The sequence below is a fragment of the Phocoena phocoena genome, chromosome 12 (assembly GCF_963924675.1).
Source record: "Phocoena phocoena chromosome 12, mPhoPho1.1, whole genome shotgun sequence".
Classification (NCBI taxonomy): Eukaryota; Metazoa; Chordata; class Mammalia; order Artiodactyla; family Phocoenidae; genus Phocoena; species Phocoena phocoena.
Window position 1 is genome coordinate 32484959 of NC_089230.1, and position 21687 is coordinate 32506645.

General features: G+C 40.4%; 1 protein-coding gene across 2 annotated transcripts in view; it reads left to right on the forward strand.

Annotated features, from left to right (window-relative positions):
• Positions 1-12303: 12303 nt before the first annotated feature.
• The window catches only part of ARHGAP18 (Rho GTPase activating protein 18), a 131576-nt gene continuing 122192 nt past the window's right edge, over positions 12304-21687 (forward strand). The window contains exon 1 of one of the 2 annotated variants that reach the window (XM_065888743.1): positions 12304-12468. In XM_065888743.1, the coding sequence (XP_065744815.1) occupies positions 12356-12468 (113 nt within the window). In that variant the 5' untranslated portion in view covers positions 12304-12355. The remainder of the gene's footprint in view (positions 12469-21687) is intronic. The other variant, XM_065888744.1, reaches the window with a different exon arrangement.

Consider the following 21687-nt stretch of genomic DNA (forward strand, 5'->3'; position numbering starts at 1 on the left):
GTGATGGGAGTAATGCATTCATGTTAGGGTTCTGTGCTAAATATATATTCAATGAGCAAATTCAGCAAATTCTTCCTTTTTTCTCTCAACCTCCTCCACCAGCGTGTTTGTGCTTTAGAACATCCCTGTCAGGTAGGAACACGTAACTTCCATTTAACTGGTTCAGAGACACAGGCTTAGCAGCATGAGTGAGTTAAAAGAAAGACCTCCCTGGAGCCTTTAATTTCCCACTATCCCACAGTGCTCCATCAGACTTCTCACAGGTGACTATCCACATAGGTGAGAGCTTAGCTACTTTCTTGATAAATTTCCTTAGACAGCCTGTGTAACAGTTTTACACAATACCTTAATAACAATATCACACACTACTTCCTTTTTGGAAAGGATTTTACCTCTTGCCCTCATCCTGTAAACAAGGATGGGCCTCTATTTAAAGAAGAGGAAAAGGAAGAGGGAAAAGGATATTATATCACCTGGCCGAGCAATTTTTGAGCCAGATGTTTTCCTCATCTCATTGTTCACAGAAAATTGGTTCAAGATGGTATAAACCACATATGCAAAAATTCTGATTCATAAATCAATTCACAGTATTCTTTTGTTTGGATAGAGCAAACCTATGAGGATAGATTGAAATTAAAGATCAGTAATAGAACCTCAGGGCTTGGTGCAAAACCCAAAGCAAGTTATCAGGACTGTACTATGATAGACCAATAGACTAATAGCCAATGGATATTAGACCTTCAGGCCTTAAAGATCCAGGGTGGAATCACTGGTAGGTGCTGTGGAAATTGCTTTTATATTTTCTCAGTTTGGTCTGAAAATTTTCAATTATAAGATTTTTTTTTAGCCTCAGCATTTCCTTTTCTATTTGGTAATCACATTTTTAATTACACTGCAAATGGATCAAATAACAAGGAAATTGACTTAGTTCAGTAATCAAATGTTATCAAACCAAAATGAAAAGAATGTTGTGAGTGCCTTTTGTTTGAAATTGCATTCAAGTTTCTGACTGAGCCTAGCCTGCTTCCAGACTCTACTAAGGGCTAGCTCTGTGACTTGGAACACAGCTCGGATACATCTTAAACCTTTAGTGCCCCTGTGTATAAGATGGCAGATTAAGAGAGAACATTTTTTTTTTTTTTTTGCGGTACGCGGGCCTCTCACTGTTGTGGCCTCTCCCGTTGCGGAGCACAGGCTCTGGACGCGCAGGCTCAGCGGCCATGGCTCATAGGCCCAGCTGCTCCGCAGCATGTGGGATCTTCCCGGACCGGGGCACGAACCTGTGTCCCCTGCATCGGCAGGCGGACTCTCAACCACTGCGCCACCAGGGAAGCCCAAGAGAGAACATATTTGAAAGGGCCTAACAAGTACCTGAAACTTGATTGTTGCTCAGAAAAGTCACCTTTCCCATCTTTCTTCTTCTCTTCCTTTTTAATCCCTCACTCTTGATTGAAAACTTTCATTGTCTGAAACAGTTTTGAAGTTTAATGGATCTAAGTGGACTCCCATTGTGGAAGTTGAGCATCCTTGAGAAATGGGTAAATGCTGCTACTCACCAATGAGGCAGGCACAAGAAAAACCCTTTGGGTAACCAGGGGAGAGCAGGAGAGCTGGCTAGAGACCCAAAACTTTCCCTCACCTCCCAGCTGCCACCAGGTACTTCATAATCGCATGTTGCCCGAGGCCTTCCTTCTGTGGGGACATGTCAGAGCTGTCCTCTAAACAACTTTGTTTTTAACCATTTGTATCTAACATCTAGTCTCCATTCATCTAGATTAGAACCCATAGGGTAATTTGGGATCCCTTCCTCTTCCATTCCCACTTCCACGTATCCACCGGTTCCTGATTCTACTGCTGCAGTATCTGTGCATTGCCACTGCTATAGGTGGCACGGGTTAAGAAAGAAGATGAAGAACAGATAGGTCTGCCACTGCTGTAATACTACAGCACCCTCCTAACTGATAAGCTCTACTATAATGACCTAGTGGATCTCTCTCTCCATCTTTTTCCTCCCATCCCTGCTATTTACAGCTACCATAATGTTCTTCCTTCTAGTATAGGTGATTTCGATACTCTCTCAGTAAACTTTGATTAATCCCCACTGCCTGTGGGACATAGACTAACTAGTTACAAGGTACTGGAAGTCCCTAAACATCTGGTGGGATTTATATATTTTTATGTTTAATCTTCCTATCCCGTCTCCCTTTTCCCATTTGCATTCTTCACAGCACTTGGGCTGTGAACACACCTTGACTTTGTACAAGCGGTCATCCAGGACCTGTGCCTTTGCCTCTTTTGTTCTATCTCCTTGTAAAAAGCCATGTTTTAACCCACCCTAATTCAAGACCTAATGGGTTGTTATTACTTGATGTGTGTTTAATACTATTTTCTTTGATTGTAAAATAATCAATGTTTAATACAGAAAGCTTGGGGGGAAATGTGCACATTAATTGTGCCATCTTCTTTGAACCCTTAATAGATCTTGGAATTATTTACCTCCTGTGAGTTGTTCCCTTAGCATTTGGGTATGCTTTATTTTTGCATTTACTATACAGTACACATTTGTCCATCCTAGCTAAAAATGAACTCCTGGGGGCTGGGTTGTGTCTGACTTATTTATACCTCTCTTAGGTTATCTATTTGAAGGCAGCCAGTGTCTATGCAGTATAACCCCACATGTGACTTTAGTGGTGAAACCATGGGCTGTTGGAGAATTATATTTCTTTTAGAGGTAGGCCTGCTAGTCGTCTTCAAAGTTCCCCACAGGCCATTGCTGGTGTCTACTACCTGCTCTTGGGACATTTGAGGAGTCTCTGTTGGGCTCATTTTGTGCCTCTAGTTCACATGGAGGTGGTAGAATGTCTGCTCTGGACTAAAACCTTTGAAAAAGTCTTTTTAAGTGTTTGATGGTACCTCTATCAAGTTTCTTTTTATTATCCTCTAATATATGAATGCTTATAACAGGCTGCATGGCAGTCTCTCTTGAAAGAAGACAAATCCTAGAGGCCGTTAACCATTTCGCTTTGTTTTCTCTAAGTGTTTACTTGTTCACCACAGCTTTATTTTGATGATCTTTGCAAGTATTACTTTTTTTTTTTTGCGGTACGCGGGCCTCTCACTGTTGTGGCCTCTCCCGTTGCGGAGCACAGGCTCCGGACGCGCAGGCTCAGCGGCCATGGCTCACGGGCCCAGCCGCTCCGCGGCATGTGGGATCTTCCCGGACCAGGGCACAAACCCGTGTCCCCTGCATCGGCAGGTGGACTCTCAACCACTGCGCCACCAGGGAAGCCCCCCAAGTATTACTTTTGAGAGGGGCAGACTGGCAGTAAGGAGAATTCTGATACATGTCTCATTTTTGTTACCAAAGTGTGACTCTGTTGCCTCAACTTGAATGCTTGATAACTTACAGTGGTAGAAATTTCAAGAACATCAGAGAGTGTGATTTAAACTCAAGTCTTGAAAGGTTATATTCAGCTTCTGGGAAAAAAAAATTCTGTTTAAGAGGAAGAGGCAGTGTGATATAGGGTGTGTTAGAAAGAATAACCTACCTTTGCCACACTCTCTTCCTGCTTTTCTTCTGGCATGCCAATTTGTGGTAAAAGCTGTTTTTCATGAATATATGCATTCTACAGTGTTTGTGGGCATTTGATGTATATGTAAAATGTATTGTGACATACTTGGAAGGATGATGACTGGAGGGAATTTTATTATATTTATTGTTACTTATTAATCCATACCTGCAGGAATGTGACACATCTAATATTAAACATATAATTTCACTATCGGGAAAGAAAGAATATGTATCTTACATACTTTTAAAGAAAAATACATAAATGAAATATAGTTAGCAGGAAGACAGGTTGATGATGGAAAATAATGTATTTTCTACTTTATGTAGTGGAATTCCAATGTTTTCACTATTTGAATTGTAGAGAACCTTCTGGATTTTGGGGGGTCGACAGGTGGGATAGAAATTTTAAAGACATTATTTAGGAGTGATTCACAAGAACCAGATGTCAGTTCTTACAATCGACGTTTTGATTGAGCCGGGAACTGTGTGTTGAGGCAGTGTCTGAACTTGAGCAGTTTATACTGTAAGAAAGTGTATATTCTGGTGGCAGGATATGGCGTTTTCCTCAATTGTTAGAGCCCTGAGTCTGTAATCATCTGCCTGACAGCTTTTGCCTAACCTTTTGTTCCATAGCAGCTGCTTTTATAACAGAAGTAGTTTGTAGTAGCTATATATAACCTCTGGACAACCTCGACACTGTAATTTTGAGTCTGTTTTAAAATTTCAGAAAGCCCAAATCCCCATGATTATAGCTATGTTCTTTGAGCCTTTGTAACAAGTCAGCTAGCCAAATTATTAAATAGAATGAAGGCAAATAACTCTCTTAGATATTTTCAGAGCATGTTTCAGGTGCACAAACCATTTGGGGCTAGGATATTATGTGAGTAGTGCTTTCTCAATTAGCATTTGGATGAAAATCATTTATAGTAATGTCTAGAGCAATGGTTCTTCATCTTTTTTGGAGGCATATTGAGAATTCTGGAGGCATATGGACTCTGGTTCCCAAAAAAAAAAATCAGTGTACACAATTGTACTACAGTTGTTTTAAATAATTTACTTATTTCATTGGAAATTTATTCTTTCACAGTGAAATAAATTTCCAATGAAATAAGCAAATTATAACCAACAAAGAAAATTCATTAAACCCAATGCAGTCAGTATATTATACCATAATTTTGCAGAGACAGAATGCCTTATTTCAATGATTCTAGATTGCATTAAGTATAAAACAAATCAAGTTAATAGTTTTTTCTCTTTTTTTTGAGAATAAATGTCTTGTTACCATATAAAAAGTCTGATTTCAAGGTAATACTAATTTTAAAAATGTTAAAATCTGTTTCTTAAAATTGAGGGAATATGGTCTAAACATTTTTTAACCAGGAACTATGACTCACTTATTTGAAAATAAAATTAATGGTTATTTCCAAAAAGCAAAAACAAAATCGCAACTGGTCAAACAAGAAACAAAGCAAATTCTTCCCAAAATAAATTTTAATGAAAAGGCTGCTTTTCTACAAAGTAATGCACATAATTTCTTTTATATATAATTCCTTTGATTTTATTTTGATAACAATTCCTGAAAACTCTGGTTCTCAAAGGCATGTGGTAGCAGCATAGAAAATTAGAATTCATATAACTTGCTTTGCTGGGCACAGGCCTGTGTCAAGACAGGCCTATCAAGAATCCTCTGAGGGCTTCCCTGGTGGCGCAGTGGTTGAGAGTCTGCCTGCCAATGCAGGGGACACGGGTTCATGCCCTGGTCTGGGAGGATCCCACATGCCGTGGAGCGGCTGGGCCCATGAGCCATGGCCACTGAGCCTGCGTGTCTGGAGCCTGTGCTCCACAACGGGGGAGGCCACAACGGTGAGAGGCCCGCATACAGCAAAAAAAAAAAAAAAAAAAAAAAGAATCCTCTGAGACCCTGAGTTGGAGTCGTGTTAGGAAGTCGAGAATTGTTAACTCTCTGATTCATCTGAGTAGAAGTAACTTGAAAAAGAGTTCTCCTGAGATTTTTGCTTGTAGAGAAATTGAGAAGTTGCTGTCCTCTATATCAGCATTCAGTTATGGCATTCAAAAATTTGTCTAGTATTTCAATTTCTGACTCTGTGGATGTGGTGGCTACTTGTCCAAAACAGCTCTGCTTGTTCTACAGCTTTAAAAATGAAAATATCTGCTCATTCCACTGACCAGAAGTAATTACTTTTAAATGAGCCAAACTCCCTGATTAAATTCCTCTATGAGATTATCTTGAGGGTTTTCCTTTTCTCTTAAAACAAAACAAAACAAAGAAAAACTTCCCCATGAAATACAGTCAAACATGTCTAGACATTGTGTGGAAAACTAGTGAAGCCCTGTGTAATCTAAAGGATGGTAATATTTTTCTGTTCTTTCTTGACACCCCCTTTTGAAAAGTTAGTGGGCAATGTCCACGCTCTGGTGATGTGGACAATTTACATGGTTCTAGAATAGTTTTTGCCACCATTGTGTGCACATGTAGAGAGCAGTAATCCATATTGACATATGAATCTAATTTCTTCACCCCAGAAAGCAAAACCAGGGGTGTTGCCCAACGTTCTATGTGCTCCTTCTGTAAACTGATCAATAGGACATTTTTTTCCAGTAAAATTATGCTTTACCATTTTTGGAGATATTTCTAACCTTAGAAATTTCCCAAAGGGCTTACAAAATAGAAGATTCTTCTTTGATAGCATCTGTCTGTGCAGTTTTAGCAAGTATTTTGGTCAATAAAGAGAATATAACTACTCCAGGACCTACTCTAAAACTTTAAGAAATAAAATCGAAACTTAATAATTTTAGTTAAAATAAAAACTAAAACTTCAATAGAACTATAGTGCTTTCCTTAGATATTCAGCTTCCCTAAGTCTCCCCCAATCATTAGGACTTCTTTTACTTGACAAGGAGATAAACATTCTTTGTAATCTACTTCAGGACAAGGCTTTTGTACTGGGGCAAGTCTAAGTACTGCTATACTTCTAGATATTTCAAATTGAGTCTTGTTAATAAGCAAAATACTACCTTTTCAGAGTGTACCTACCTACCTCCAGAATGCACTTCACTCTTCTTGACTTGGTGCTCCCAAATGCAAGTGTTTGCAACACGGGTCCCATTGTATTCAGCAATGAAGAGAAAACCAAAGGAAAGTTTAGGGTCATTGCTTTTACTTATCGTGGCTAATTTCCAACTGAGGCTAGTTTTGACGTGAGGTGGATTCACCATGAAGCTAAATGAAGTTAAACCTCCAGTCTTGCCCTTGCAAACCCCCTTCCAAAGCCCCGTGTCTAAGAAATTCTATAACTTTAGGGCCTATAAACCTAGATCTGTCTTTGCCTTAAAAAAAATTATTTAATTAAAAGATAAAGGATGTTTATAATCATAACGGCCAGAGGACTTTCATTTCTATCAGCGGAAACAATTTTAGATATGATAGCATAATGGTGATGACCTTGTACAGTAGGATGTACACTGTGTCACAGTCCTCTAGTAATTTGACATAAAAAAGAAGTTTCGGGCTTCCCTGGTGGCGCAGTGGTTGACAGTCTGCCTGCCGAAGCAGGGGACATGGGTTCGTGCCCCGGTCCGGGAAGATCCCACATGCCGCGGAGTGGCTGGGCCCGTGAGCCATGGCCGCTGAGCCTGCGCGTCCGGAGCCTGTGCTCCGCAACGGAAGAGGCCGCACACTGAGAGGCCTGCGTACCGCAAAAAAAAAAAAAAAAAAAAAAAAAAAAAAGTTTCAAAGTACCGGGAAATAACTAATATGTTTGAGTCTGCCTAAATGTTCATCTCCACAGCATTGCATTTACATCAGTATTCCATTTGGTTAAAACACTTCACATGTGCTGTAGATGATTTTACCTGCTTAATTATCCATGTGGAGTTTTTCCATAAACAAAATAGAGTCAGTTCCAGGACACCTGTGACCTTTACAGTGTTTAAGCCCTCAGGCTCAATGGTCATATAAACTCAGGTTTACATGTCCTAGTTCTGCCCCCTACTAGTGGGGTGACCTCACATTTCTCATCTCTAAAGTGGGCAGAATTCTAATATTTATCTCTCAGCCTTGTGACAATTAAATCAGAGACTGTGTGTACTACCTCTAGCAAAGAGCAAGCATTTGAACGTTAGGTGGTATTATTTATTGGTAGTAAACTCTTAACTGTAGGATCTTTTCCACATGTTTGCCAAGAAGCCTAAATTAGCCTCTGGCAATAGCAGTTAGAAATCATTCCAGGCATGGCTAGTATTTTCTCCCTGGAGGAATAGTTAAGAAAATAACTTTGAGAATAACGCAGAAATTTTTAGACCTGTCCAGAGAGAGGGAAAAGGCTTTTTCCTTGTTGCTCCAGAGACAGAATTAGTAATAATGGAGGCAATTTCCAAGGCAGTAAGTTTACATTCTGTGTACAGAATAATTCTCCGTCACAGCTCCTTAGTACAGAATTGACTCCCTTGCAAGCTCACAAAATTATTCCTACAAAAGCTTGATATCACATCAGGTAGGAGGTATTAGAACACACCCTCTTCATTAGTTAATACTGTATGAATCTAGGTTTTATCACCTATGTAAAACTTTAACTTCACAGTTGATGATTAAGTTATCCAAGCTCTTGTTATATTATTGTAAGTTGAGTTTAGCCGCAGATTGAAAGGTCAGTTTTCACATTGCATTGTGTCCCTATACAGGCTTCCAATGATCTTACAGTGTTTGAGTATAAACATTCGCCTTAGTTAATTCCATTTAAAGTGACAGAAACCAATTAAGAAAATATTAGATAAATATGTTCATCTGTTGCAGTTTTGGTACCCTGCAAATGTAATTCCATGCTACTAAGTAGGCTCCTAAATCAAAATATGAAAACTAGTTAATACATTCTGTGATACTACTAGCTCTGCGGCTAAGAATTTTTTTTTTCATTACTTTTGAACATGGCTGTCAAATTACCTGAGGCTGCAGTGCTATCTCCACCCTATTTTTAACAACGGATTTGGGTATGTAAATTACAGCTTCCTTTTTCCTCCCTAGGTCATCCAGTTAGTCCCATTTGAAGGGAATGAATGAAATGAATGTTTACACTGTCTTGATGTTGTTAATTACTTTGTGAGACATTTCATAACAGGAAAGTCTTTGGCATGCAGTGAGTGGCTTGGAATATTAACATCTTCAAGGACATTAGGTTTTCAGTGTTTGTTTAAAGTGGTTGCAGAAGAGAGTAAAATAATACCTTTTTTTTTGTTTTTTTCATAAAATGTATCTATGAGGAAGGGTATGAGGGACAGACTAGCAAATTCTTGGTAGGGTTTTAGGTTTGAAACAGGAGTAGCCTTTCAAGAAAGCATTTAAAAAAATAAATTTATATATTTTATTTATTTTTGGCTGCATTGGGTTTTCGTCACTGTGCGTGGGCTTTCTCTAGTTGCAGTGAGCGGGGGCTGCTCTTCATTGCGGTGCACAGGCTTCTCATTGCAGTGGCTTCTCTTGTTGTGAAGTGCAGGCTCTAGGCGCGCGGGCTTCAGTAGTTGTGGCTTGCGGGCTCAGTAGTTGTGGCTCGCGGGCTCTAGAGCGCAGGCTCAGTAGTTGTGGCGCACAGACTTAGTTGCACCGCGGCATGTGGGATCCTTCCGGACCAGGGCTCGAACCCGTGTCCCCTGCATTGGCAGGCAGACTCTTAACCACTGCGCCACCAGGGAAGCCCTTCAAGAAAGCATTTTGGTAGTAAGGTTTGCGTCCGTGATGGTCATAAGAAAATTCTGAAAGTGGTTTTTCATCTATTGAATACTTGAGCCTATATTTGAAGCTAACTACACCAGGGTACAAGCCTGCCAGCTGTCTCCCTGTGACAGGCAACATTCTTAGACCAGTAACAACTGGGCTTATTAGGAGGAAAGGAAGAGGAGTCCAGAGGATTTCCATGTACCTGAAAGTTAAATTAGCAGGATTCAAATTTTATGTACCAAGCTATGTAAATCAATTTGTGCCACATTTTATTTTATGCCTCACAAAAATTAAAAAGCTTGGCTACTATGAACCCAAATATTACTTTGAGCTAGTAAAATAGTTTCATTTTGATTTACACATTGTGATTTATTATTAAACAAATGGAGAGACTATAGTCAGGCAAAGATATAACTTAATCATCATCTTGGTTAAGACTGGACAAAAGCTCCCTGTATCATAAATTGTCTCATGAGAGCTGGCAGCGCTCATGGCTGTCAACGGGCATGTGTCACACTGACTGAGGATATAGCAAAGGAAGAAGGAAAAATAGAAAAATAAAGAAGGTAAAAAGGAAGTCCAGGGAAGTAAGGGAAAGGATGGTGTGGGATGGAGAGAAAAACAGAGAGTAAAGAGTTTTTAAAAGCTAGAGTGTATGGCCTACCAGTAATTGTAGAAGGTAGTGATTCTTGGTTTTGTTTTGTTTTTTTAAATCTCAGAGCAGCTACGTAAAAAAGAAGGGTGAATGTGGGAACATTAATCATTTTTCCACATAAAGACATTAAAAAGAAATCATACACTCCAGTCAACTTACCTTTTGCCTCTCTTCCTGTGCTTCTCATCTTGCCTGAACTGGTAAACATAGCATCATAGGATCATCCTGGCATGTCCGTGGGGATCACTTGTTTAATATTACCAATTTAACGAAAAAAAAAAATGACTGTACTTTCTAAGGACACATTAAATTCATTCAGTTCTTTACCAATCAGCATTCCCTGAACACCCACTATGTGGAAAATAAGTTAGATGTGGAAGGCCCAGAAAGGAGTGACAGGGGGACCAGAGGGAATGGTGTCTGGCAGAAGCGATGGAGAGACTTGTGTGGGTAAGGGAGCAAGAATGTTCAGTACTGTACACAAAGGTTTGGAACTGGTTCTGTTAGCAGTGGGGAACCAGTGGAAGTTTTATGGGGAGACATCAGTAGGGCTGTGCTTGGGTGTGCTAATAATGTGCCATATAACTTAGAGGAGGAGGCAAGAAAATGAGTTAAAGTGTTGTAAGATTGGAGTTAAGATCGAATTACAGGGTACAGAGAGGATTTAGGTAGTGGGGACAGAAAGGAGACAATGTGTAGAGCCCAGTGGAGGTATTAGTTGATATGCAAAGGTTGACCAACTAATTGTGGAGTGGGGAGGGAGGAAGCCGTAATAAATTCTTTTTTAAGAAGACTTGTAAATGGGAGTTCACAGCAGATACCAAAGAGGATTTAAAAAAAATAAGTTTTTGATACCTTAAGAGTGTGTAAGTATGAATAAAATATTTATTTCTCATGATCATTTTAAATAATAAAAAAAGTACAAACAGTATGTTTATGGAATGATGACGTTGAAAACTTATTTATGAGGAAGTTTAGATACAAATACTGATAGACCGTAAAAACCAACAACAAAAACCACTTCCATTCAGGCTACTAGATATATAGAGGAGTGTAGAATTTTTTAGAGGAGAAAGGACGGAAACATCTCATATTTTTCATAACTTTTGCACTTGTTTCCTTATCTGCAGGACAAAGAACAGGATGGTGGTTAAAAAGAATGGAATTTAGCCTAGAATTCTGGGCAAATCTAGCTTCTGGCACAGAACAATTGTGTTATCTTAGACAAGGTACTTAATCTGCCCCTCAGCCTCACTTTCCTGCAGATGAGAATGATACTCGCGTTATAAGGTGTGTTTGTGTGCGAGAGAAACAGATGGAGGGGGGAGGGGGAGAGGAAGGAGGAAGAGTGAAGGGAGGAAGAGGGAAGGGAGGAAGAGAGGGAGAGAGAGAGAGAATTCAACTGAATTGAATGAGATAATACATGTAAAACACCTGTCACAGAGAGAGCCTGGCATATAGTAAGTGCTCAACAAGTAACAGTAAGTACTTTTTTTTTTTAATTCTCAGCAGTGCCATTTAACAGTTTTGGTAGATGGGTCTCTTTTTGGTACTGAAGGGTATTTTGTTAAAACAAAAGGTAAACTTGGCATTTGCTACGTGAAAGAAGATGGTATTCTAGGTACACATCTTTTTTATGAAGACATATTAAACTCAACACAACAGGTAGCCTTTGTCTTTTTTTTTTTTTTTTTTTAATATTTATTTATTTAGGCTGTGCCGGGTCTTCCTTGCGGAGCACGGGCTTAGTTGTGGTATGTGGGATCTTAGTTCCCTGACCAGGGATTGAACCTGGACCCCCGGCCTTGGGAGCTCGGAGTCCTAACCACTGGACCACCAGGGAAGTCCCCAGGAAGCCTTTCTTGTCACCTGTATGGCACAGTTTTGCTGGGCAGGTTGATTGGGTTTTGCTATGGTTAATTTTAACGCTGACCTTGAAGGGATTAAGAAGAGCCCTTACTCCCGTTACATGAAGTAGCAGAAATTACCAGATGGAAACAGGAATTAAGAAGGGAAAAAAAGGCTCTGCAGTAATTCATTGTTTCCTAACCAAGACGGCTTGTGCTTACAACGTTGAGAGGCGGCTGCAACGTGGCTGTTTAATCAGATCAGAATAACTGGGGGGTGGGAGCAACTAGTACCCCCGCCACCCCCCACCCCTTAACTGCAACCTTTCGGACTGGGGTTGTCCCCGGGCTGCTGCCACGCTCTGAGTCACCGGTCTCCCCCTTGGAGAGTCGGCGGCCCCGCGCCGGAGAGGCCCCGCCCCTCCCTTGTGAATCGCCGGCCTTGGTGGGAGGAGCCGGCCAATGCTAATGAGCCGAGTTGCCGGGAGAGCCAGGAACTTCTTTCCCCTCCGCTGTGTCAGGATCGCAGAAATTATGCCCCTTCTCTCACCATGAGCTGGCTCTCCAGTTCCCAGGGAGTTGTGCTCACTGCCTACCACCCCAGCGGCAAGGACCAGGCCCTGGGGGGGAACCATGGCAAGGGAGGGGAGGAAGCCACCACGAGGTAAGCCCGGGCACCTGAAAGCTAGAGAACAAAACAAAGCCCTCTTACCTGCTCCGGGGAAAAAAGTGACAGGGAAGTTAGTGTGGGGAGAAAGGAACCAAAAGCCACAGGTCGCGCTAACCTCGTGCAGCAGCAGAAATCTTCGGCTGGGGTTTTCTGTACTTTACACCTCACCTAATCCTGAAACCGCCTCTATGATGACTGGTGAAGACGGATAGGAAGGAACTGGGGCGATGGCTGTCAGGCTCCTTGCTCAGCAGGTGCATTTGCAAATGCTGAAAGATCAAATAACTATATTTGAAACACTTCCTATGAGATGGAATTCTTGAATGGGCTCAAGGCCCAGCCACTGGAACTGCTGCTTGGGAACGGCGCCAACAAGCAGGGGGGCTGTTTGCTGTATTCTACAATCTGCTGTTGTTACAGTGTGATTCTTTCCCCCCTTCTTCTGGCTGAAAGCAAACTTCTTAGGCCGAGAGCCCAAGACACTGGCCTGGGGCAGTAGGTTTCACATTCTTTGGCGTATGTGGATTGTTTGTTGGTGGGGGAGCTTTCAAAAAGGTTTTGTCAGGAAGTAGTACTCTGCTGCTAGAGTGACCTGTGGTTAATGCTAAATCACTTTATAGGCAGACAGGGCGAATGTTCTATAGACCACTGAGGCGCAAAGAGTACCGTCTATCTGTGTACTTTGTTCTGTTTTTCCAAGCCTTACCCCCCCCCCCCTTCCTTTCCTTAATGACCTTCTTACTAGCTGAACATTTTTACCTCCTGTCTTAGATAGAAATTGTAAATATTGGCCTAGAAGCTTGCAAACAGCAAATGCTAACCTAATAGGGTAGGATACTAAATTAGTTATCAGTAAGGACATTTCCTCCTTGATGTTTAATGTGATAATAAAACTTTCTTTGTTCTTTTGTGACTTATGCTTATTATGCCTTAAGCTGGAATAATGCCTTCTTTCATTTGTTTTAAAATCCCCAGATGTGGAGGAGGGGAATAAAAATCAATGGAACGGCTGTAATCCTCTGCGCTAGATTCCCAGGCTGACCAGAATTTTTTCTCACGTTGCAATCACCATATGTATTCCATTGACTTAATTCATTTCCAAAGATAAAAGGGAATTGCGGCTTGTGCTTTGGCTGTGTTATCATTTTATTTTGTGTGAGAGGGTCATAAAGTGTTCTTATCCATTTTTCTGTAGCACGCTAACGAGATAGTAACCTTTGAGCAGTAAGCAGACTGCAACGCCAACCCCTTACTGTCTGTATCTTGGACTCCCCTTGACGGTCAAAATGGCCAGAATTATGCAGACTTAGCACATGCTCCAGAGACTTTACTCTGGGATGGCCTGAGGATCTGAGCTGAATTTTCGGCCTTGATTGTGAGAGTGAAAAGAACCTTAGGGACTTTGAGTCCTGACCTCTCATTTTTACCTTGAGGACTCAAACCTCAGGGATTAGGCTGCTGCAATGTCTGTTGTCGTAGGGCTTTGCCTGGGGCTGCATATTGAGATATGGAGCCTTTATCCTATGTGTGCGGTTTTGCAGCCTGTTGTGGGTGGCCTATACTTGAGTGGGTTGAGAGAACAAAAGAGAGGAACAGCTCATTCTCAACCTTGGCCAGAGCAGGATCATTCTCAACCTAGGCTAGCGCAAAATCGAGAGGGTGTAGGGTGGGCAGCTGCTCACACAGTGAGCGCACTCCACGGAGTGGTAGCGCCAGACCTGTTCCCAAGTGCCTCCCCCACTGGCTGCCATATTGCTTGCCCATACTGGCCCCAAATTCCTACCACTGAATTAGAGTCCTAGGCTGGAGAAGACGGGAGCCTTGGTTTGAGGGCTGGGGGGGAAGGAGAGAAAAGGGACAGTCCTTATTGGCTGTTACCCTTAAGCATGGAATCATTTATCAGATGAGCTTAGTGTTTCTTTGGGAGGCACCTTCTTTAGCCTGGAGAGGTTGAGATATTGCTATTGAGGCGGGAGGGGGAGTGGTGGTGGGAGGAGGGATTTGAGGGTGGGATGGGATCAGGAGCCAGCCTTTAAAGATGGTGGTGAGGGGGCTGAGCACAGGGCTTCGGCTCTGGCCCGAGGTTGTCAGCTTGTACTTGAAGCACTGGCAAGCTGCCCTGAGGTGCAAGTTTGGTGGTTGATGCCTATTTTAAAAGCTCTTCAAAAGTCAAAACCAAACCAAAACAAACAAACTGTGAAAAAGAGGAAAGCTAGACTCTTGTGTTCCCGTCCACCTATTCAGCAGTTGTTGAAGGGAGCACAGAAGTCTAATTTGGCTTATTGCAAGACTTTTTCTCCTAAATAATATGCACTTTGATGAACTACTTAATCAAATGTTTAGTTCAATAAGATGAACTCATGTATATGCCATTTGAAAAGTATAAAGGATTATGTATATGATTTAGGATATTTATAGAAAGCATTTGAGGTTTAGTCCTATGTTACCAGGTCCTTTTTTTAATTGTTGTTCTGGTCTTTGGGGAAGCTGCGATAGTAGGGAATTAATATTTTTGTAAGTTATCTGTTAGTCTAAAATTCCCTCCATTCCATTCCATTATCCCTCTTTATCAGGACACATTCATTGGATACCTGATTAAGGAATTCTTCCTACTCATAGTTAGACACTCTCAAATATTTACAGAATTCTGCTTTCAATTTGTTTTGTTATATTTCTTCTTGAAAACATTAGGATTTGAAGAAATACGCTAACATTAGTTGTTCTGACTGACTTGTGCATAGTCAAATGTTTCCAGAGGAAACCACTTTTTATGAGTAGCTATATTTATAAGACTTTATTTACTTGTTAATTTTCAAGTAGGTTTCTTAATGTTTACTTTTGCAAAGCAGTTTTTCGAAGAATACTGCGTTTTGTCTATTCTTACTGTTTTCCCTTGACTTTTCCATCATTTTAAGAAAAACTATTGTTTGCTTCCTATCAGTTTTTGCTAACATTTGATAAATATTAATGTCAAATGGTATTTTTCTTATTAAACCTTTGAACTCTAGTTTCGTCTGAGATATTTTTATGTCTTCTATGAGTAACTGTATAGCATTCATCATGTAAGATCTTGTTTTGTTGACCCCGTTTGCCATTGGTGTTGGGCAAGCAGAACCAAGAGGCTTGGTTTATGTCATGATGACATAAACCCTGAAAATCTGGGCTCGGGGGCCAGCCTGCGTGGGGTCACATCCCGATTGATTCTCCCACTCATTCTCAGTGTGGCCTTGGAAGGGTTATTTAAATCTCTACCTGTAAATTGAACTTCATATTAGCTCTCACTTCACTGAGAGGATTAAGTGGAATGATCCATGTAAAGCCCATAGAACAGTGCCTGGTTTATGGCTAGCTGCTGCTTGCTTTCACACTAGATACAGAAAAGGAAAGAACTTATCGAGCTTTGTGGCATATCACATATTCTTCCTCATTTCAGAAGCATTTTCACAAATATCATTTTGTCACATGTTAAGAAACATGGGCATGATCCTTATGCTTAACTAAAAATGGCATAACTGAAAATTAACCATTATGTAAAAGTTCAGGCCTGGAAGAGGGCTGCCATCTTCTAATGTCTTTCTTTTACGTGAATTTACAGCATTTAAAAAAACCTATGTACTATATCATGAATAGAGTTCTTTCCGTCTGAATTTGTGTGTTATCTGAAATTTTATATATTTTTGGTGAAGGAAGGATGGTGAAGAGTTGTTATATTGCAATTATGTCATAAGTGAACGACTGTTTCTTTTTATTTTTCCTAGCCTTATCATTGAAGGCGTGATTCCTCATTCTAATTTTGCAGGAGTTACTGACCAAATACATTTTTAACCTGTCCATATGGATAATTGTTTTCTAGATCAATCTAGTCCTCCGTGTGCTGGCATAAGAGTACTTTCTAAAAACTGATTTTTTTTTTACTGTGTCATTTAGAAGCCCTATTCATAACTTTCTCTTGAATTGTTAAAAGACACACCCAGTATTCTAACTGGGCAGGTCTTACCTTTATTTAGAGTTATGGGATATTTGCCTTTTAACCGCCCTCATCTGTGAGGCATGTGATTTTTGTGGGCCTGTTTAAAGTTATCTTCATGGGACTTATATTAGGTGTATGCCTTTCAAGTATAAGGATTTATAAATCTCAAGAACCCCACCTTCTTAAAAACAAAAAAAGAAAACCTGCTGAAAACTTTCCTTGTCTTCCACGGCACACTTACTTCTTTCATCGTTTGCCTTTGTTTTTCTTTTCTAATGGGGGCTAGGGCTTATTTGAAGGTTTATGATTGCTTTTTTGGTGTTTAAGTTCTTAGTACTTGTCTTGTTTTTGAGAGTGTTGCAGCATGACGAACTCACAAAAATTGATCTTTTTTCTCCCGTTGCGGAGCACAGGCTCCGGATGCGCAGGCTCAGCGGCCATGGCTCACGGGCCCAGCCGCTCCGCGGCATGTGGGATCTTCCCGGACCGGGGCACGAACCCATGTCCCCTGCATCGGCAGGCAGACGCTCAACCACTGCGCCACCAGGGAAGCCCAAAAATTGATCTTTTAACAATGCACATGATGGCTTCTGGATTGCCTGGTAATTAGGCCTAAAGAGTTTTTAATAATTGGCCCACCAAAATGAATTATTTTTTCTCTTGTTTTAAAATTCCTCATTATCTGTACACCTGAGTATCATTTACAGGTTAGAAAAAGGACTCAGCAACCTAGAGGCCAAGGCCACACTTGTGTCAAGTGGAAGTCCCCTGTGCTCTATGGTCATGGATCTGTGAGGTCTCACTCCCTTCGGTGGCCTTTGTTCTCCTACATCTTCTTGATTTGAATGCTGCCCAAAGGTCCTGAGAAGCCTCTCTACTTGTCACCCTTGTGGTGTCCCTGTGAGAGATCTTGGAACAGCAGAAACTTGAGGCCTCCAGGCTGTTGCTTGGGTGGTGATGGAGTAGAGGATGGGAATGGGCGGAGTTAGCAGCATGGTCTCCAAGCTTGGTTTGGGGAAGAAGGTGTGCTAGGCTGGGTGTGATGCCAGTCCTTTCCTGAACTCTCTCCTTTAGGTGATTACTGTCCTGACCTAAACCTTTCGTTTCATACAAATACTCCGAGATGAAATGGTTTGTTGTCAGAGTTTTAGTCAGTATTGATCTTTAATGACTTTGTTTTACTTTTGATAAGAGGAGACAGAAAATAAGATTCCTTATTTGAGGAGAGTGGGGATAAGTAAAGGTGTTGGGGGTGGATTAGGGCAGAGGGAGTAGAAGGGATGACGTCTGGATAATTCTGAAGACACATTCTTTTGACTTCTGTGTTTGTTGCTGTGAGCTGGCCAAGTTTATCCCTTTTTTTGCAGGGAGTAAACAGAAACCATGGAGATCTTTGTGGCCAGTTACTACACCTGGAGTCTTTTCTCTACTCAAGCCCACTAAGTATCTGAATTTTTGTGTTGGAAAAAATTGTGAAACGTCATCCACTTGACAGATGCTCTTCCGGTAGTCGCTTTTGCAAAGAACACTTGTGTCTTTAGGGAAAATGAGGTTTATTGCAGGCATCTGGGTCATAAGGAAAAGACCATATCTCCTGTCTTCTTCCCTCAGGACTGGTCACATGGCATGTTGCTCTCTTTTTGGGACTCTGTTCTTTTCTGTCCACTGGCTTTATAATCTCCTCATTTCGAGCTTGACCTTGGCTCTCAATGGATACCCCACCCTCGTCGCCCTCTATCATCTTACATCTCATAGCAAAGGGACGGACTAATTTCAGATTTTTGAAAGGGGATCAGGTTTGCCCAGTTAATTTTTTTGAACTGTCCCAGGAAGCCTATGATTTGACCATTTGGGGTCTTTTTAGAGAAGCAGATTCTGTAGGCGGGGCAATTTCCCTCCAAAGGCAATGCGGCATCTTTGCTAAGCTGTTCGGAACTTATTTGATTCCTCATCTGTGAAATGAGTGTAATAATGCTCGGCTCCACAAGGTTCACTTGAAAGATCAAATGTGTAGCTTTTGAAAGTATTCAAAAAAAATGTGAACATCAGGAATATTATTCCTAAATCCTTTTCAATACAATATCTTATCTTTTCCCTGGACATTTTGCTGAACCAGAATTGTCGTATCGAACTTTTGGGTTTAATTTACTTTGGTAAAGTACTGCACATTAAAATGTAAGTTCCTTGAGGATGGAGATTTTGCCTTATTTTGTCTCTTTACCTGGGTTTAGCAAAGTGCTTGACCTACTCTAGGCAGGTGATAAAAGTTTGAATGAATGAGTGTGAGAGGGAGTAGGGTGCAGTGATTACACCTACTTTGTGTAATCACTTTGGAACTGGACTGTCTGGGTCAGAGCCCTGGTTCTGTCATTTAATAGCTGTGTGATCTTGGGCAAGTTATTTCATGTCATAGAGCCTCAGTTTTTTCTTTTCCTTCTGCAAACTGGGCATAGTAATACCTAACTCAAGAGTTATTATGAGGATTGAATGAGTTAGTATATGTAACATACTTAAAAGAGTGCTTGACGTAAAGCACTGTGATTGTCTGTGATGATGCAGGGCAGTCAAAGACCTGTGGGTGAATTAATTTGGAAATACTGTTAGAAAGCATTTTTGAAATTGATTTGTAAGTGGTTCGGGAAAAGAATGCTTGCTTTAATACATATGCAATATAACTTCTTAATTTGAAAAATAATATTTGTGGAATAAGTTTAAGATATTTATAAAAATATCTCAGATTATATTAATGTTAATAACTAATAACCAAATATTATATTTGGTATATACCAAAACAGTATCTTAAAAAGGGCTTAAAGGTATTGAACCCCTGTTAGGCACAGGTGACTGTTTTAAACAGCTTTGTGTAGTTTGGGTGGATATAAATTTCTAAATCGTTTGTGACTCTTAATAAGATGGAAAATCATCTTGTTTTGAGCAAGGAAAAGTTATTTTCTCATGTTCCTCAAAGACCGAATTGACTTTAGGTTATTTGAACACTTGTAGGTAAAAGTACTAGTATATCACCATACCTAAAGTTCTTGAAGACAGGATAATTTTTATGCTTTTTCTCCCTTAAAATATATTTGTGTAGTTTCTGAACAACTCTTTTTTTTTTTTTTTTTTTTGCCCACGCCCTGTGGCTTTTGGGATCTTAGTTCCCTGACCAGGGATTAAAACTGGTTGGGAAACTGCCCCCTGCAGTGGAAGCGTGGAGTCCTAACCACTGGACAACCAGGGAAGTCCCTGAACATCTCTTGATCTTATAACCTAAAAGTGATGTTTCACGGACCAGAGCTAAGCTGAGGGCGTGATATCCATGGTCCAGATCACCACCCAGTTCCCCCTGAGCCCCATCCCCTTTCTCATTTAGTGCGCACATTTAAAGACTATACTGTTGGTTTATCTCTTCATCATATTATTATACATAATACATTAACTTTAAATGCCTACTGTGCACTGGGCCTAGGCTAGGAAACTCTGTCCCCTTAGCCAGTTCTTCTCAAATCCCTCTCATACCTGCCTTTCAAATTGCTGTTAGCTCGGTAGCTCCTGCTTACGAATGGCTCACAGGATCAGGCTGTTTTGCTTCCACCTCTAAGAGACTGGGGACTTTTTTGGTGGGAGTGGGAGTAACTGGAGGAAAGAAAGAGATAGTGAACTGGAGGGAGGAGGGAGATGTATGCCAGTGAGTAATGCAGTAGCCATTTTCCATAGGGGGAAAAACAGCATACATGGTAATCAAATCCCAGAGAGCTGTAGATTCTCCAGTTGTGCCATTTTCTGGATTCGCGGAGTTCTTTTCACCTGCTGGAAAACTCAAAGCACCATATATTTGTGGCACTGTTGCTATGGGAGAATGTGTCCTGAGTTCCCAACAGCAGGTTTTGAAATACATTTTTCAAACCTAAATAAAATTTTCAAGTAACTTGGGGGTGACTGTTCTCTGTTGCCTCTTAGGATCTTTGTGAATTGAGACGTGACAGTGATGCTTTTTTCTGCTGCCTTTAGTTTCGTCTTACTCTAGTACGGTGTCCTTCTCAAGGTACATGGGAGCCCTGCACATGCCGATACGATATGTCTTTCCACAGCCCCTTAACATGTGCCCGTCTTCCGTTAGGGGGTATGCACTTGTCTAAGTTTGTCATTTATTTGGAAGATTTAGGAACATGGAAATTGATATATGTTCTTGTGACACTAGTTGAATCAGATTAGAACTGTAAAATGTAATTAACTTAATAGACTGGGAAATGCTTTAACATCATGCTGCTGTGTAACTGAAGCTGTGTAGAAAAATATTAGAATTCGCACTAACAAGAATTTTTGAAGTTTGGGTGGGTTGGCTGTAGAGATCTGGTTTATCTCTGAATGCTAACGTCTGTCAGATATCATCTATATTTTGAGAAAAGGAGTAAGAATTATTTATTGTTGATGAGCAGCATAAAATTGAAATCCTACCTAGAACGAGATTTGGGTAACTCAGAAAGGCATTTAAATATGTAAATGTAGAATGTCTTAAAATTTAAATTATTTAAAAGAATCCTAACATGTATTTTAATAAACAACCGTGAAGATTTTTGCTGGGTGTATATGATAAGCCTAGAATAAAATAAATGTAAGAATTCCTGCCCTGAAGGAGCTTGCATTATAATACAGATGGATTCTGAAACAGTGTTTTCAGTATCATATTTAGGAAACCATGGCATGGTTCCGCCTTTTGAGGTATAAAACTTTAAAATAATTTGTTATTGAATAATTAAGATTTGGTTTGAGTAAGAAAAGGTGAGCTGGCAACTGAAAGTTGAAAGGAACTTTGGCTATTTATAGGTGGTCTAGAAACATGTAACTCGATCAGCTTATTCTATAATTAATGTTTTGACTAGAGTTACTAAGTGTGTGTCTTTTCATTTCTCTCTGGTCCAAATAATACTGTCAAAGCTATGGCCTGTCATCTTGATAGAAGTTATTTAGATCAAGGTAGAAGTAAATTTGAATGATGTCTTTATTTATTTTTAAGTAAATCATTGTTATTTTTAAAATTTATTATTGAAAATGGGGATATATATGCTTCAGTATATCCAGGCTAAAATTCTTTTGATTTATGGCATTTTTGAATCATTCTGGATTATAGTATAACTATATGATGTCATCAGACTGGATATATTTAGGTAATTGTATAAGTGTATTAATCCCCTGCTCCCATTTTTTAGAGAAAGGTTTCTATACTTAAGGACCAATAGGGGCCT